This window comes from Crocodylus siamensis, chromosome 1, assembly GCF_052110815.1.
Source record: "Crocodylus siamensis isolate JL-2025a chromosome 1, ASM5211081v1, whole genome shotgun sequence".
Classification (NCBI taxonomy): Eukaryota; Metazoa; Chordata; order Crocodylia; family Crocodylidae; genus Crocodylus; species Crocodylus siamensis.
Genome location: NC_143395.1, coordinates 415454715 through 415473167, shown reverse-complemented (window position 1 = coordinate 415473167; position 18453 = coordinate 415454715). Strand labels below are relative to the sequence as shown.

The window sequence follows — 18453 nt, the reverse complement described above, 5'->3', positions numbered from 1 at the left end:
AAAAGGCAAGAAATGATTTCAAATTACCTCCATTTTTACTTTGTGGGGATAATAAGCATGATTTCTAAAGAGGCTTATGGGATTCTTGGAAATGATCTTAATTTCCCGGCTTCTGTGCCTAATGTTGGGGTTAGTCGTCAGACCCCTTCTACAACGGTGCACGTCCTGTGATCTCTTGTTGGACGACATTGACCTTTCGGATGCACGTCCGCAATTGTAATCTGTGCTGCTACATGTTTCATTTGGTGTTTCCATACGATCTGGCTTGCCAAGCTGTATCGCTTCAATCTGTCATCATGTAATGGAAGAGGCAGACAAAGGCCCCTTCATACTTCCGGCACAATACTTCTGGATTGATGATGACTCGACTGTTAAAAGTTTGATGACATCCGAGTGTATGTGTGCTTGGGTGAGAGAGGCTTCCAAGGGGAAAATGTAGCGGTGCAGTTCAAGGTCACTTTCCAAAGCAAGTTGGAAAAACTAGTGGTTTCCCCACCAGTGCTGCTGAGCTCAAGGGCATTGTGAATTTATGATGCTGAACGTTAAATTGGTATTTGCTTATAAACTAAAAGTTGCATGGAGTTTACTTGCATCATGACTGATCGGGAGAGACAGGAGCCCAAGACTGCGTTGTTCTCCTTGGGTGGGCAGTTAGTTGACATGCGTGTCCTGGTCTGACTGGTTGATTATCATGGTCGTCTGCAAACAAGATTATTAAATGGTAGAAGCAAATGTAGCTCATAAGTTAAGGTAATGCCAGGGCATTTACAGTCATTCCTTTTTAGACGTGTTGTTTTTGTGGCTGTTCCTAGGAAACCGCTCCCTCTGCCTTATCCAACGCCACTTGACTCCTTGACTGTAACCAGGACTCCAGTGTCTCTCTCTGCTTTAGCTGCTTTGCAACAAGAAGCAGCTGTGTTGATTATTTTTGGGTTCAAGAGATGGTTAGTAGCTCGCCCAGTTCAAAGGCATCTGTTGTCTTTCCTCACTCGAGTAATTTGTTAATGAGCTCAGAGTAGCTCTGTGATGGCTTTCAGCACAGCTGAAAGATTGCCATCTTAGATATTTGACATTGTGGGAAGGCCGGTTAGGCTGAAGTACAAGTCTGGTAGTCATGGGATCCAGGGTCTGTTCCAAATCTCACCATCTTACACGTTTCACAGGATGTAAAGTCCCAGTTCCTGGAATCAAGTGATTACGTCAATTGTTAATTAAAGGTGAAATTAAGTTCCTAGCCCTCAGGATTGGGGAGAGAAGCTTGAAAACCTTATACGAGTGGATCCTTGAGCCACACTTAAGATATTTTGGGCCCTGACTTCTGATGTTTGAACATTTGAAGTTGGCAACACTGGATCCGTTAAGTAATCAGGGGCAAGTCTTAATCTTTGTGTCCATATTTCTTGCTTCATCTTTGTTTCCATATCTCTAGTAATAGTCTAGTTTGAGATCATTTGTGGGGAAACCCTGCAGAAGCCCAAAGTACTTTTATTAGGTATCGTTCTCACTCTTTTCCATCAACACTTTTAATACTCTACTTTTCATGGCTATTGCTGCTGTTGAGGTCATCAGCACTGGACACTAAAGTCCAGGCAATTCAGAGGAGGACAAGCAGATGTGGACTTTGACCCTTTAACTATCATTAGTTTCCACAGAAGATATTGGCTGTCTGCAGAACAGCATCCCAGAGTGACACTTGGGTTGCTTTGTGGAGTTCGGACACATACAGCCTAGTCCGTGGGCCAAGCTTTGGGCTTTCTGAAGTTGGGGTGAAATTCTAAAGGCATTGTGTTTCTAAAGGGGTTTATTGGTTAGGGAGCATGTATGAAGAACATTGCCCTCAACCGAAAGGTTTGTATCACTTGAGAGTAAGTAGTAGAAATGAACAGTGATCTAACATCGATGTGTCTGCTCTACAGGGGGTCTAATTCAGCCACTACGTGTGAACTAGGATATCGTGCTGCAAGTCAATAGAGATGCCCCCTTCCACATCCCAATCGTACTCCTTCATCCTAAAACTCTTTGCAGCCTGAAGTATCCCCCCGCCCTTTTCTCATCCCACCCAGAAGTCCTTTCATTGCATCTGTTATCAGAAATGATTACATATAAATGTTCTGGAGAACATCAGAACGTAAGAAGTACCATGCTGGGTTAGACCAGTGGTCCATCTAGCCCAGTATCCTGTCTCTGACTGCAAGGCCTGGGACCTCCTGGCCCTAGCCACTCTAGTGATGTGTCTCACCAGCAAGGAGACTCTGGCTGGGAGGACCTCTGGGGGCTGTGGGGCTGCTTTCCTTTCCGTGGTCCAGTCACGTCTCTGGGTAGAGTTTCTCTGGGGAGTGTCCAATGGCTCCTTGGACCTGTTCAAGGGCCGGTGAGCACTGTCCGGTGTGCTCTGTTTGATGCCCCCCACTTGGTGCACTACTTATAAACCTTTGGCCTCCACTTCCGTCCCTGTTATGTTTTTAGTTGCCCCAAGGAATCGGTTGCCACTTCCACAGCAGCCTCCTTTTTTTGAGGGAGGCTTCTAGTTCTGCTTGGTCCATGATCCCCTAAGTGGCAAATAGGCCTGTCTCTGACAGCAGCAGAAGTGGATGCTGTACAGGGAAAGCATCAGTCTCTGTAGCGCAAACTCCCCAGAAGGAGTTACCAAGACCTGGTTTCCAATCTGAAAGTTGCATGGGTTTAAAAAATGGATTTAAAACTGGTCTAAACTGATCACGTAGATGCAGTCAAACCGGCTTACTCTTGCTCAAGTTGGTTTGGTTTCTGCCAGTGAGTTACCAAATGAAGCTACAGTCATATAAGTGTTTCTCCGTTGCAGGTATGCAGCGGGTTAGTTGGAGTGATTTGGAGGCAAAGATACAGTGGTGCAGCATTTCCAAAGGGGTGTGTTAGTCCTTGTGGTTTTGCTGTTCTCCTTACCCTGCACAAACAGGCCAGAAATCAGTATCGCTGGACGGTATTTTTGGCTCCCTCACTGTCCTTCAGCAGTCATTTAAATCTGTACATTAAGCAGGGCAGAGTGGCACCTTTGTACATTTATTTATAAGTGTATGCATAATACTGTATACTTTAGTTGTTATACCTTTTATGTTAGTCTTCCATCTGTGAAATAGAGTATGCGATGCCGTTACTAGCTTACAAAGTATGTTGATCATGTTGGGATGCATAACTTGCTGAATATAAAAAGGTAGGTATAGCCGTGTTCTTCTGAAGTCAAGCAGAAGGCAAGGCAGAGTGGCACCTTAGAGATGCGTTCAGAGGCATGAACTTTCACATATTCACAGAAGTTTAGAGCTTGCAACATCAAGCCAACTTGATGAAGTAGGCAGCTGCCTATGAAAACCTATGCCTCTGAACCACTTACTCTGAGGAGCTAACTTGGCCTACCTTCTGGCTAAATACAAAGCATTGCTAGTCCTTGTAGCTGGAGAGGATTGTTAATGAGGGTCTGTTCTGTTGGAAACAGAAATATAATGTCTTTGAATTCACGTTCCTTGAGGGATTTGTCCCAGACTAGTATTTTCACTGCTGTATTTGTTTTGTGTTCAGCTTCTCAGATGCTGACATTCACTGCATACTTTGCAGTCGTAGTTGCACTTTACCTCGTTCCGCTCACTATCTCTTCCCCTTGTATAATGGAGAAGAAGGACTTGGGACCAAAGCCTGCCATCATTGGTCATCGTGGAGCACCAATGGTAAGTACCTTCATATTATAACTAAGCTGTGTCCCGGGTACATTTTAGTGCTGGAAGTGATTGCCCTATAGAGGCTAAAATCCACTGTCCACAAAACCCTGTACAACGTGTCCTGGTTCATGATATAGGACAAGGCATGTAATCTCTGTCTACATTTAGTGTATTGATTTGCCTCCCTAATATAAAGAGCATTGGGAAGCCTGGGTAACTATTAAGTCCCACAAAGGAAATCGGATATCTTATCTTGCTCAGATTGATCTCAGTGGGAGTTGGGCTCGGTTCCTACATACCTCTGTTGAATTGGCCCAAGAGCATAGAAACCTTGTTAGGGAAAGTGCTTTTTTGAATTGCTTCCCTCCCTGAATACTTCAAAAACACCTTGACTCAAGTGGTTAATTTTGTATTCCAGAAAACCTGCTAGGTCTCAATCCTGGTACCCCAAGGGTCATCTTCACCACTCCATTTCTGAGGTTGACATGCTGGATGGGGGCATGTGGGTGGGATATACTTCTTCCTGGCATGACTGAGTGCTCTGTTGCCCTAGGGCATTTTTACATGTGCTCCGGGGGGGGGGAGAGACATTTTAATTAGAGTAGCTCTCCACTCTAATTAAAATGTCAGAGCATCTCATGTATTCAGCACCCTGCATTTCAGAATAGCAGCAGGGGTGCTTTAACTAAAGCTCAGCTTAATTAATCGAGTCTGCTCGGGTGCGTTCTAATCAGAACGCATCAGAGCATGTGTATAGGTGCCCACAGTGTAGACATTTCAGTGAAACCCAGTCATGGACCAGGACCTGGTTGTTCTAACTGCTGTACAAAAAAGGCTCTGCTCCAGTCCGAGTATCTTTCTTGGTCCCTTGTGTGATGTCTAGACTAAGAAGCCTGTGCGTGCTGCTACCTTCAGTATAATCAGCTTGGCCCCATAGTTCAAGCAGTAGAAACTTACATTTTTACAAAGTGGCCTCTGCTTCATTTCCCTCCCAGGACCTAGTATTTACAATCCCATCACAACCAGACATCTGATATTCTGAGAGCACGGCTTATAGGTATCATATGAGCAATGCAGATATTGCTCATAAAAGTGGAAGAATGGGAAATCCTAATGGACAGGTATATGGTTGGGTGGGTAGTTGTTTATTTCCCAACATGCCAGCAGACATATTCCTTGTGGCTAGGCAACCACTGCCCTCTTTCTGTACTTCCATGACATTCCTGGAGAGCTTTATAAATGCCTGGGTAGGGAGTCAGTTCCTGGAGAATGTCTTATTCTTTTTCCGCTGAGGTTTGCTCATTTCCTAATAGTAGCAGAATGCCTCTCCCAATTTAGGTTCTTGAAAAGTAGGACATGAATCCAGTCCTCTGTGTGAGAGAGTGAGACACTGTTATAAACAGGGCCTACTGCTGGGCTTAATTCTTGGGCTCTTTAATTTAACGTTACTGTCTAACAACTTAGCTGTGGTGACGTCTGACCTTTGGAGTCCGTTCCACTTGCCTGCTTCACAGGTACGGCAAGGCACCTTTATGACTGTGCTGCTGCCTGTTTTCCTGCTTAGTGCTCCTATCTGGAAGGAGAAAACAATCTGCTGCTGTTCCGCCTATGGCCAGAGGACACTGTTACTGTAGGTGGCTGTAAAAATAAAATATCAATTTTTAAAGTTTTTGTTGTCGGTAAAAAGTTTGCAGATTGTCAGTAAAAAAAAAAAAAAAATTGTCTTGGGTTGGCAACCCTGCTCCTATTCTCCTATGGCTGGCGAGCAGCCTATGGCAAGAGGACACTGTCACTGTAGGTGGCTGTTAGAAAGGCAAACTAAGTCTTAAGGAAACTCCAGGAGGGCAAAATGGGCATTTGTACATGAGCAGTGAGGCTGCTCCTTATAGCGTGTCGGGGCAGGCTCAATTAATCCAGCTTCCTGGAATGTGGTAATCATCGCACTCCAGCAGCCTCCAGCATCTTGTGCACTTAAAAGTGGCAGTGGGGCTGCTTTAATTAATGCTCATTGAACTAAAGTTAGTTAAAGCACCCCCGCCACAATTTTTAAGTGTGGGGATGCTGATACACAAGACACTCTGGGCGCTTCAGTTAGAGCGGCTCTTGGAGAGCCACTCTAATTAAGCGCCCCCAGCTCCTGGAGCACATGTATAAACGCCCAGTGTGTTCAGGAAGCTAAAGCCAACAAAATTCCTCAGCATCTTTCATCCTCCTTCTGTTCTTTATAAGTTTGCTGTACAAAATGCAGTACCTCTAGCCTCATGACTTTTTAGGAAACACTTTTTAGTCAAGTTTTCTGAGGATACAAATAAAACGGTCTAAAGTAGAAAGCAGGCTGCTCCCATCTCCGAACTTCCACTGAATCCTGAATCATTCTTTTTCGTAGGCTGTAGAACAAAAATGCATGCATGTAGGGATAAAGACGCTTTCTGTCCCATTGAGTTTATGTGGAGCTGGGGAGCTTGGGCGTGAAGTAGCCATGCAAGATTTGGGTCTTTGCATGGTTTCTGCTAGCAGAAAATCATGTAAACCTGTCAGGAGACTGGCTTTCTGTTTAGATTTCTAGACCAGTTTTGCAGATCCAGGTGGTTCAGATTGAACTTCTGCTTACCTGGTCTGGAGCGGACTTCCAAGCCATATGAAATTTAACTTCTTACTATATATATATATTCTTCTCTTCACCGTAACCTAGTAAATAAAGCCAGCCATCACATAGCTATGTCTAAATGTGTTTGCCTTTTATTGGTCTATAAAAGATGAAATTAGAGACAAAACAATAATTACTTTGAGCTGTGAAATCAGTGGGATCACAATCTAGCAGCTGCGTTAAAAAATAAAAATTAAAATGAAAGAAAGAGTTAAAATATTCTGTATCTTTTTCTCATCCCTTTGCCTTGCACCATCTCAGATGCTGCCTAGTCATCTTATGTATTTCAGGGATCTCTCCTGAGCACCCAGCTCCCTTACTATACCAAGTGTATTTACTTTCAAGCCTAATTATTTTAAAGCTTTGCCAAAAGGCACTCCACTAATAATATCTAGTTTTCACAAGAGCGCTTGCTGTGTTCTGCCTTTGAGCTAACTCATGCATACATTATTTTAGAGAAAATACCCAACCTGACTGTTTTACAACAGGGGGAATGAAAGAATAAAGAACCCGGTGAGCAGCCTAAAGAGACTGCTGCAAAACACGTACAGAAGTTCACTTTTAAATAACAGAGATTCGGGCTCCCTAATGTGAGGGAGTTGGAAGTGGGGGCGATGGGTGATCTCAGTGATACGAGGTGGTGTTATTTGGTGCTTATCTAGTGATCACTTTGCAGCCTCCAAAAAGCACACGAATGTGATATTTAGTCCACACAGACAGATGCAGTCTCTTATGGAGTCCAGCAGTTGTTCTGTGTGCACCTGGCATTTGATGTTGATGAATGGGTACTTTTTTTCCCTGGAGAGTGCAAATAGCTTCTACTGGGATGTAACAGGAAGCCACTGGAAGAGGAAACGGTGACAATGTTAGCTTCCAAGGACATATTAAATCTGGCTGGCATCCCTAATTCTTGACTACGTGAGAAGTGGCGAGGAAGGAGATTAAGAAGTATGGCACAAGGGTAGTTGCAGACAAGTAATGGGTGATGATTAAAGGCGTTGATGATATAAATATGAGGGTGATGATCAGATTGGGTCATATCCACTGGGTTCAGATCAACATGGACTAGACAAAAGCTGGAAGACAACACTGACCTTGTCAAAAGTCAGACAGCAGGTCAGTGATGGAGCCAGGAATGGCATCTGGGTCTCCTACCTCCTGTCCACTCCAGCCTGGGCCAGGTCGTGTGTCCTGCTCAGCTGCACTGTTCCTCTAGCACACGTGGTCTCTGTAGGGTTCTTCTGCAAATGTCAACTGTGGGGAGAAGGGATCGGCTTTGGAGGCGGTGATGGGAAAAGTCTTCTATGTTTATGACCCAAGTGCCTGCTTGTAGTAACACTGGACTCCTATAGACATGCGGGGAACCTGGAAATCCAGTGCATTGAAGCAGACTTGATTAATCGAGTCTGCCGGAGCACAGGAATTGATGCTCTCCAGCAACCTTCCACGTCACGTGCATCAGCGTCCCCGTGCATCTCCGCACTTAAAAAAATGGGCGGCAGGGTGCTTTGAAATGAAACACGTTCGTTGAGTGAACTGAAGTTCAAAGCACCCCGCTGCCATTTTTTCAGCGTGGGGAAGCTGATGCATGGGTGCTTGTAATTAGCACAGCTCGCTAATTAAAGCTCCCAGCGCTGCGTCCCAAGATGTGTAAAAATGCCCACAGTGCTGTGCAGTTTCCCCAAAATATAAATGTGCCAGTGTCAGAGTCTGGCAAAATGCTCATGACCTTTATTCATTTGGACAAGGACAGGTGCTTTTTATTACTGCTTCCAGTTTGCAGCAGAAGTCATATTGGCACCAGGTCTGCAGGAAGTCTGCCTGCAAAAGACAGTCCAGTGGTATTGAGGAAAGAGCAGTGTAGCATCAGGTGTAGGCCAGACCGGCGTACCTTTAGCCATAGAGAAGTCGTGCTGAACTGTGCAAAACATTCCCTGCAAGCAGGCTGCTCACTTCAGGAATACATTAGCAGTCACGAATTGACATGGAGGTATGGGACTTGCAATCGAAGAGCCTGATCCACCGAGTCTAGTTCTCCACTGTCCATACTAGTGGGTTTGTGGAGCTGCAAGTCTTTCCTTGCCCTTCAGTGGTGTTTTCCATTCAGAAATTCAAATATGGATTGGCACTTTCAAACTCTGGCGAGGCATGTCAACATCATCTTTATTTTACAGTTCAGGGGTGCGGAAGTGTTGCCTGGGGGTAACATGTTTATGCCCTGCTGCAAACCTGTGGCAGCGTCAGCATAAGAAGAAGAGTTCCCTTGCACATGAACCACCAAAGCGATGCCATGAGATCTTCCCTGCCACGTCTCTGTTTCTGGGAGACACCGTACAGGGCTGGACTGGGAAGCAGCTGTGATGGGAGAGGGGTGCCCAGTGGCAGCCCAGCCCGACTGGAGGGGCTGCCATGAGGCTGCGGCTGCTGGCCCATCGGAGAGCCCGGGCCAGCAATGCCACCACCCCAGGCAGGAGTAAGTGCTGCCTCTGCCCCTGTGCTTCTCGGCAGGTGAGAGCCTCCCTGGGTTTAATACATTGAGGCAAAGACAGGGGAGGCACATCTCCCCTGCGTGGGGAAAAGGTGCGGTCCCCTCTGTCTGCATCCGTAGTGGGTGATGCTAAAATCAGAAGTGTTATGGAGCGGTTATGGAAAGACAATTTTACCATATTGGGGCAGTTTCATGAAAGCTAGGCATGGAAAGGAGGTTAAATCTCCCAGTCTTTCCTTGCCAATGCAGAACGGTTCCCTGTTGCATTTGCTGCAGTTTTGTGTGCAGTTGCTAGCATGTAGGAGTGTGTCAAGCGGAGGGTCTTCTCGCCGTTCCCTTGGCAGTCCGCCTCGTCGTCTCTTAGAAATGGCTGCTGGAGGCTTTCCCCAGCTCTTCATTTTTTTTTTTTTTTTCCTTGCTCAAATTTCATCAAGGTACTCCCACCTTTCGCCACACTGCATCCTTCCTCTTCATCTTACTCCATTTCTACATCTCTCTTAAGAGTTCCTTAGCTCATTAATTATATCATTCTCTCAACATTTCCTTTTAAATTAAACCCCCAACTTCCTAACTGATTTTGTTCTCTTAACTCTCTCCTCTTTCTCGGCCTCTTCGGGTGGTGCAGTGCTGAGAATTTGAATGCATCTGGCAAGTTGTGTCTGTCAGAGGCCATTTTCTTCTGGACTGATATAGAGCTTGGTTTACATCCTCAGGCGTGAGATTTGATGGCTAATATGTTATTAATGGTCATCAAGTACTCAACCTGCTTTTTAAAAGAGGCAGTGGTGGAGACAGCTTTGGAATATTGATGTGCAGAGAAGAAGAAACTACTATATTTTCTCACATACATCATTAATACCTCCCCCCCAAAAAAAATCCCCCCAAAAAATCAGCCCCTCCAGAAGTGGGGTGTGTTTAAAGTGGGGAAGCTGTTTTCTTTGCTGGAAAAAAAAACATACTTGGAGGCACCATGCTTGCTGTAAGGTCACTGCTTTTGTCTGCTCAGCAAACTGACGGGGCCAAGTCTTGTGGGGTGACCTGTTGGTTGAGCATTGTAGCTTGTGCCCAAAGCAGCTAGTGAGCTGTTCGTAATATCTTGATGGAGCTTGTGATGTGGAAACAACATTTGATTTACAGGAACTCATGTAATGAGCTACTTAACGTGAGAACTGACCACCTTGCTATTTCCCTTGCAAGGATCTGGGGCTAACCTTTTGTGACGTGGAGTAAGTCCTCCAGTGTCCAGGAGGTGTGGCATCGCAGGAGACAGCCTGCTACACCAGGAGGTTCCTGATGCCACGCTTCCTGGGCACTTTGTCACACAGTTGGCCATGGATCTGAAAAATCTCTCTTTTTTTTTTTTTCTATCTTCTGCTTTCCAAAAACAAGGTGTATGTTTTATTTGGGGGCATGTTGTATATGAGGAAATATAGTACTGCTAGAAATTGCCTAGGTGTAATTTTACTCCAGCACAGACCTTGTGGGATATCCTGTAGTTGGCATGACTCTTTGCTGACAGTATACTGGTAAGAGTGCCATTTATGCCACCAGCATCTCAAACTAAGGAAAGTGGGGGTCATGGTTTGCCTATTGACTTTCAGTGAGAGTTCAGTGCCTAATAGTCATTGTAAGCCGTTTGAAAATCCTATTCCTTGGGGAGTAGAGTTTCATGGTCTGAGAAGGAGCAGCACTGATTTAAGATGGAAAGTCTTGTGGACTGGCTGAACTTTGTAGTCTCTCTGTTGGGTAAAGTCAAGTGTAGTAAGTGTGGCAATTGTGTCAACTCCTTAATATCAACCCCTTGTCTAGCACCGTACTTAGGGCAGGATCATCCTGGACTGAACTATCCCAGCCAAGTGTGTGTAACCTGCTTTTGAAAGTTTCCAAGGGCAGAGATGCCACACTTTCTCTAGGTAGTCTCTTCCAAAGCCCGTCTTCTCTCACAGTCCTTCTCCGACACACTGCAGCCTAGCCGGTCATTCCCCAGACTGCATTTGTGCATGCCGCTATTCCATTCCCAAGGCAAGACTCTTCACGTGTCCTTGTTGAATCTCATCTAACAGATTGTCGACCGCTTTTTCCGAGTCCGCCCAGGTCCCCCTGGGTCCTAGCCCCGCCCTCTGGAGCGTCTGCAGTTCCACCCAACTTGATGTCATCTGCAGAGTAGCTAAGCGTGCACTTGATCTCATCATCCAAATATTAAGGAAGATTGATCATCTTGAAAGTACTTGGTCATCCCTTAATTTAACAAAGGGAAAGATACTTACCCGCTCTATCAGATGGGCCCAACATGAAACAACTGAAGGTTTATGGCAGGGGTAGGCAACCCCTGGCACGTGTGCCAGGGTGTGGCAAGTGAAGGTATTTTGCTTGGCATGTGCACCTAAGGGCGGGTGGTGGGGAAGGGGCCAGGGCTGTGCTCCCACAACAAGGATCATTTCCTGGCACACCAACATCCTACAAATCAAGGTTATGGGTGTTTTTGGCACTCTGCTCAAAAACACTGCTGACCCCTGGTTTATGGTGTCGATAGCTTAGTGTATCAGATGCATCTTTCTGACGAACTGGTGATACTTATTTTTCATTTCCTTTTATTGAGATAGTATGGGTTTATTTAGTCTGGAGGGATGGATTTAATAGCAGCCTTCAACTCCCTGCAGGGGGGCTGCAAAGAGGATGGAGCTGGGCTGTTCTCAGTGGGGGCAGGTGACAGGACAAGGAGCAATGGGCTCCAGTTGCAGCGAGAGAAGTTGAGGTTAGATATTAGGGAAAACTTTCTCACTAGGAAGGTAGTCAAGCACTAGAACAGGTTACCCAGAGAGGTGGTGGACTCTCCATCCTTGGAGGGTTTTAAGACCCAGCTAGAAAAAGCCTTGGCTGGGATGATCTAGTTGGACATGGTCCTGCTTTGAGCAGGGTGTTGGACTACATGACTTCCTGAGGTCCCTTCCAATCCTAATTTTGTGTGATTGTATGAAATAAGGGCCTGGTGTCCAAAGGCAGTACCATGGAAACTAATCAAGCCTAGTGTATTCTGGAGGAAAGGAGTGGCTCATAATCAGCGCTTGAGGTTCCAAACAGCGCGGAGGTAAATGCTCTTGGCAGAGTACCCGGACAGCTGGTTTCTGACGTGTCTTAACAGTGTCGAGAGAGGCAGACTATTGAAACAGCTGCCTGTGCCTTGTAGGAAGTGCACTGGGAAAAAGCCTAGCTCTGCCCTTGAGGGCTGCCTTTTCTGCCCCTGCGGCACTTCACGGAGATCTGCGTGCGGTGCAAAACCGCTCCACGCCAAGGAGGGCTTTGCAAGGATGACTGACTCGCTGGCTTATTGAAGTCTTATTGATCAAACCTGGAGAGTCAGTTTGAAAAATGCAGTGCTCAAGCAAGCCTATTTCTAGCACTGTGTGTCTTCACAGATGTCATAGACATCAGGGCTGGAAGGGACCTCGCGAGATCATCGGGTCCAGCCCCCCTGCCCCAGGGGCAGGAAGTCAGCTGGGGTCAGATCACCCCAGCAAGGTAAGCATCCAAGCATTTCTTAAAGGTATCCAGAGGCATCCAAACCTTGATGGGCAGCCAGCACGGGACTGCCTTGACAATCACCTGGAAGTTGATTATGACACCAGAATAGCTGCCCCTGGGTTTTCGGGGCCTTGCGGCAGCAGAAGCAGTTGCTATTAAAATATTCGCATTCATGCGGTGCCAGTAGCATTCTGCCTGTTTTACTGACCTTTGTAAAGACGTGATCCTTTCCTCCACCAGCCTGCGCCCACGTGTATTTTCACAGTCCCGGCTTGGCAGTCTGCGATAGTGAGTAGAGGCAGTAGCACGATGCTACAGAGAGAGCAGCCTGGTCTGAAGGAGGCAGGATGGTGCGACTCACTTCTGCTTGGGCATGAATCAGAGTGGTCTTCGGCATGTCATTTCCCTTGAAGCATCCCATCATGAGCTGCCCCTTGCACCCAGCGTCACTGCTTATGGGGGAACCTCCTAGCCAGCTCTTTGTCCTCTGGCTTAGGCACACTTTTTTTTTCTCCCTAGCTGGACAGTGCAGCAGACGGCATGCAGGGACCTACACGAAATAAAAAGGCCTTTGCAAGAATGGAAGATGCCCGTTGTTCTAGGACCTGAGACCTCTTTAGTATCCACTGACTTCACTGGAAGGAAAGAGACCCTCAACTTCTGAAGCCTTTAGCTCCCAACTGGAAAAACAGAACTAGAGCAATGTGCAGGACCATAAGCAGAGATACAAGCTTCACTTTGTCCGTATTTCCCAAGCTTCGTGGGCTTATACTTCACCGTAGTCAAGTCAGGCGCTTTCATGCACCCCTATTTCAACTACTGCTGCTACAACTGGCAGCAGGGGAAGTGGGGAGGGGGAGGACGTGCAAAACCTGCTCGAGTTTACTGTGGTGGTGCTACAGATCGCCAGCAAGGTTTTGTGTACGACTTCCCCCACCAAGTGTTCCCCAGGATTTGGGAAGCATCGATTGATGTAATTTCTTGACTGATGTAATTAATGGACCCCATGCATTTTCGTCTGGGACATTGAAACTGTGGGTCTCGATATTTTTAGATTCAAGATACCTCTTAGTTGACTCCAGACTGCCCGCCCTCCCCTGGTGATAAAGCACTAGTTCTTAGGTTTTGCTTGTTTCTTGACTACAGAAAAATACAAGAGCAATTCCTCTGTTGCAAAGAGCTCAGAAAGCCCAAAGCAGGTCTGAATGTTTTGACACTATGGATTTGGATTTGAAATCTCAGGGTCGATCTCATGAATCGTGCATAGGTGTTTGTACTTAGTAAGGTGTGGCACCCCACATCACCCTTAAAGGACTCTTAAGTCACCCCAGGGTGCTGCAGCACCCTGGTTGAGAATCACTGGTCCATATAGTATTATTTAGCACAAGTTTCATTATACTGGTGCTGGGATTTTTTTTGGTTGCTCTCAATCTTTTTAGACTCAATGTACCTCTCAGAAGACTCCAGCTCTTAGCTTTGACTCAGTTCTTGACTACAGAAAAATAATAGAGCAATTTTTCTGCTGCAAAGAAGTCAGAAAGCCCATAGTGGATCAGAAGGCTTTTAACACTATGGATTCCCATTTGAAATGTCTGGGTTTAGCTTGTGAAACATGTGTTAACATTGTATGGCACCTACCCTAACAGTGTTAACATTTCATGGCACCCTGGGGCACCCTTGAAAGGATCTCCAGGCACCCCAGGGTACCGTGACACCCTGGATGACCATTACCATACTCAAATAACAATCAGGAGGACCTTGCAAAATTTTAATTGCCGTTTTCATATGAGTTTACCTTGGTCTCGGTGGCCAAAATTGCCCTATCCCCCACTGCTGTGCACTTGCTTAGATGTTGCCCTCCTTGTGTCTGTGCATAGTGTTATTGGGCACGTACATAGTGCTATTGGAGTCCTTTGGGGATGGAAGAAATTGCAAAAATAGAAAATCTGTTGTTAGGAACAGATTCAAAGTGAAGAGATTTTATCTGTATATGAGGTCAGTGCCTCAGTACTTGTCTCATTAGAGAATATGGTTTACTTGGCCAAGGCTTTGCAGCATGGCTAAACAGCCTTGCGACAGCTCATGGCATGCTGCTGTATCAGCCCTGCTGTGACTCAGAGGGTCTGTAGCTTCCCCCACAAGCTCTGTCATCCATAATTCAAGAGAGTATTTTATGACCTTCAATAAACAATGCAAATCCCTTCTCTGGTGAAGCAGGACTTTAAGCGCTGCTTTGAACAGAGGGGCTCTGCAGATCTGTTGTGTGGGTCTGTGAACTTCTCGGTCTTTCCGGCTGGGTTGTTTTTTGTTTTTTGTATTAAAGCAAAACACAATCCAGAGGTGAGGGGGAAGAGTGGAGTATGTCTCCAGTTTTGTCTGCCTGGCTTCATACCCTGGGGTTGACCCTTGTGGCCTGTTTGCTAGCAAGTACAGCATGATTGGGGGAATTTGTGGGATTTGGGGTTTAAAAGCATCAAACCTGGTTGCATGGTTTGAAAAATATTCAGTTTAGGCCAGCGTAAGACAGAGCATCTGTGGTGGAGGGGAACAGCCAAAGCTTTTGAATCAAGTGGCTCATCATTTTTTTTCTGTGGTTACATTAAGCCCAGAAAACTGCTGTCCTTTGAATGAGGATTTTAGGATTTTAGTTAACGGATGTGTTGGGGGCACTTATATTCATCTAAGATGCCCTTGTCAGACCTCATGATTTCTGTTATGTGTTCCTGATAGCCGCTCTGTGACATCAGGAAGTGCTGTGATCCCAAGGTGGAGAGCTGAGGGAATAAATGACTTGCCAAAGGTCACACCCAATGTCTGTGGCAGAGGCAGAGGATTGCTAGGGGTCTTCTAGTCCTAGTCCAGCATTTTCTGACCATTGGACCATCCTTCCTTTAGTCGCATAACCGTCACATCACCCGGCTCTCCATCATCTTTGCCCCAAACAACTTTACATCCTACATGGGAGAGTCTGTCTCCTTGCTCAGTGTTTGCTTGGCACTTAGTGCAGCGTGGCTTCTAGCCTGCCAGGGGTATTGGGCCTCTACTGTATTAAATGATGGCTATAGATCCATGGAGACGTGGACTTTCCAAAGCAGCCCTGGAGAGAGGACTTCTCCCATCCTGTAGATCTTATTCTGCTCACGCTTTGTGCTTGCACCAGGGACGGTCATAATTGCACCACCCACCCCCATTGCAGAATGGCCTTGGATACCGTAAAAATGTTTTTCTGATTTTTGCAGTGATAATAAAAAGATGCATCAAAACCCAAGACATTTCCTTCCTGCCTGATCCTTAGGACGTATCCATATAAGCAAGGGCCAAGTCCTTCGTAGACCTAAAAATATGAAGATGACAATGTTCTGTGACTTTTCGGTTCAGTTGAGTTTTCGATTTGGTCTTTTTGCACACCCCCCGTGTTCACTTCCTGTGAACGTTTGGAACAATTCGGCGAGTCTGAAGTGGACATCAATCACCCCAGCAAAAAATTTGCACGCTTTAGCCAGTTGTGAAATAGGAGCAAAGCTGTGCCACCTACCTGACCAGCTATACCGACCAGCTCGGTTCAAGTTTAGAGTACTCTCAAGCTGTAGAAAGACACTAATTTGAATGATAAATTGAAAGATGTTTGAATTGGCTCCTGGATCTTCTACAAGGAAACAAGAGAAAGTTGGTTAAATAAGTGATTTGTCCCTCCCTGATTTTTGTTAGCTTCAGTGAAAAGTGGATTTGGGGCCAAGTAGATATCAGTCCAACCAAACCCTGGTGTAAGGAGCAAATTTACAGAACACAGTTGCATGGTATTCCCATTGTTTTGCTCATTGCCGGTGGGGGAGTCTGCATGATCACATCCTTAACATTTGTTTTATCTCCTATAATGCATACTCTTAAGTGCCTAATTGTCTTAAATGGCAATAGTGAAGCTTATTTTAAACAAAATGTGCCAGATAACTCTGGACCAAAGGAAACTTAGTCCAAGTAGTGAAATAAATATTCCAAATTACTTTATATAACACACTTGCATCTGGAAATGATCCATCTCTACACTATCGTTTTTGGAGGAGCATTTAAAAAAAGATCCAAACAACTTTCAAATCAAAGCTGTGTGACTTTAGGCAGCAGCTGTCCCACTTGGGTATCTCCAGGCTATAAATGTGCCACAATTTGTTTGGCGCCTCCTAATTTTCTGGAAAGAGGGTGGTGGGCTGGAGTGACATTTCTCCCACTCATGGTAATCCCTGTGCTAGTTTACAGAGGATCCTCTTCAAAGCTCACAGTTCTGGCTTTAAAATCACTTGTCTGGCACGGCCGCCTGAAGCAGCTGTGCTGGGGGACATGCTTTCCCAGTAGGACTGGGCAAACCCCTGGGAATAAACACAACCTGGTCCAGTGGGAAAGATGTTTGGACTTGTGAGGAGCATCTGGAGTGCTTTGATCTCTTTCCAGATGTTCCTCTGAGTCGCGTATGAAGTTGGTGTCAGTTTGAGCTGTGATACAGGCAGGACTAAGTGACACTCATGCAGTCACCAGGGAGGAGAAAAAGTTGATCGGAGGGTTAAAGCTTGATGGCCTGAAGCTTGTGAGCATGGGCCAGCTCTTGCTTGAACCTGACTTTGATTTTTGGCTTGGGTTGGCCCCATGTGGTGGTCATCAACAACCTGGCAAAACCTAGTGGTTTCCATTGCATCTTGCTTGGAGTTTTTGGGCTCCTGGGAATCCAAAACTTGCTCTGCAAGCCCCAGAGGAGCAAGAGTTGCAACAGTTTTTCAGGATGCCCCATGGCAGGAGTGGGCAATTATTTTGGGCGGAGGGCTGCTTACCAAGTTTTGGCAAGCCATCGAGGGTTGTGTGACAGGCAGCCAGGGGCAGATAAATATTAATTTTCTTAATTTTTTTAGGGGTCCCATGGGCTAGATAGCATGTGGCCCGCAGGCCGCATTTTGCCCACCCTTGCCCCACGTGCTGTGACTGTATTTTCTCACTGCACAGGTAAGGTCGAACTTGCTGATGCGTTTACGCTGGGACTTATCACAGGAGGCTAAGGGACCCAGCCTCCAAATTCCCACTAATGTTCAGTTCAAGTCCCCATTTTAGACCTCCCATGCTGCCTATAGTTAGCACCTTCTTGTTCAATGCAACCCCTAGACTGTCAGCACTCCACGTTTAAGATGTTTAACAAATCAAGGCAGTACCACAAAGAGATGGTTGCTTTAGCAAGCATGTCCTGCCTGCCATCACCTAAGGTGCAGTCTTAGGTACTGAGACTAGAAGCCAATTGCTGAATCCCCTTACAAAAGGTTTGGCCAGTTCTACAATGGTGCCCTGCCACCTTGCTCAAGACCTTGGTTTCTGATGTGTTCAACAAGCAGCTTGAGACAGCCCTCACCCCATCTTGTTCTGGCATTGAAAATGCATATTAATATATATGGCTCTGTCATATATGTATAGGCAGGCAATGTTCTTTGAGTAGATGTGATATCTTTTATTAGGCCAAATGAGTAGCTGGAAAAAAAAACTATCTGATTTCATTGTTTCCTTTGATTCCTTCTCATATTCTTTATCTCTGGTGAAGCCACAACCTATTGCCACTCAGGTTATATCCTCTCTGTACCTCAAAAATGACCATTCCTAAGCATTGCTGATGTCAGAAATAGGGCTTGTCTATCCACGATGGGGCCAAGCCAAGATCCTGTTAAGACAGCTTTCCAGCTTTGGTAAAAAGCAGAGTATAGTTTTGTTGTCAAATCTTGCTTCGTAGATGAGGTGCTACCATGGAGAAGCCAGGAAGGTTGTGGTACAGACCAGCCTCATCTGCTTTGCGAAATCTTAAATAGGAATGGGCATCACCGTGTTGACTTGTGCAACGTCTGTTGTGGACTTGTGCAACGTCTGTTGTGGACTTGTGCAACGTCTGTTGTGGACTTGTGTAATGTGCTTTTTCCAGTGCTCCCTGGACGGAGCCTCAGAAGATTCACTGCTTTTAAAATACTGGTATCGCCCAACTTTTAGGTTAATTTATCTGCCTTGTGATGCTGCTGTTGGGTGGATAATTCCAGCCGCTCCTGCCGAGCTTAGCCCATTGATGAAAGTAGTGCCGCAATGAGGCAGAA

The 18453-nt window shown here is 45.9% G+C and overlaps 1 protein-coding gene across 9 annotated transcripts in view; it reads left to right on the top strand.

Moving 5' to 3' along the window:
• The window catches only part of GDPD5 (glycerophosphodiester phosphodiesterase domain containing 5), a 312070-nt gene that overhangs the window by 240743 nt on the left and 52874 nt on the right, over nt 1-18453 (top strand). For all 9 annotated transcript variants that reach the window (XR_016439661.1, XM_090030758.1, XM_090030763.1 and 6 more), the window contains one exon: nt 3553-3698. Coding sequence is in view for 8 of the 9 variants with exons in the window: in XM_090030758.1 (XP_089886884.1) it covers nt 3553-3698 (146 nt within the window). In the remaining variant the exon portion in view is untranslated. The remainder of the gene's footprint in view (nt 1-3552; nt 3699-18453) is intronic.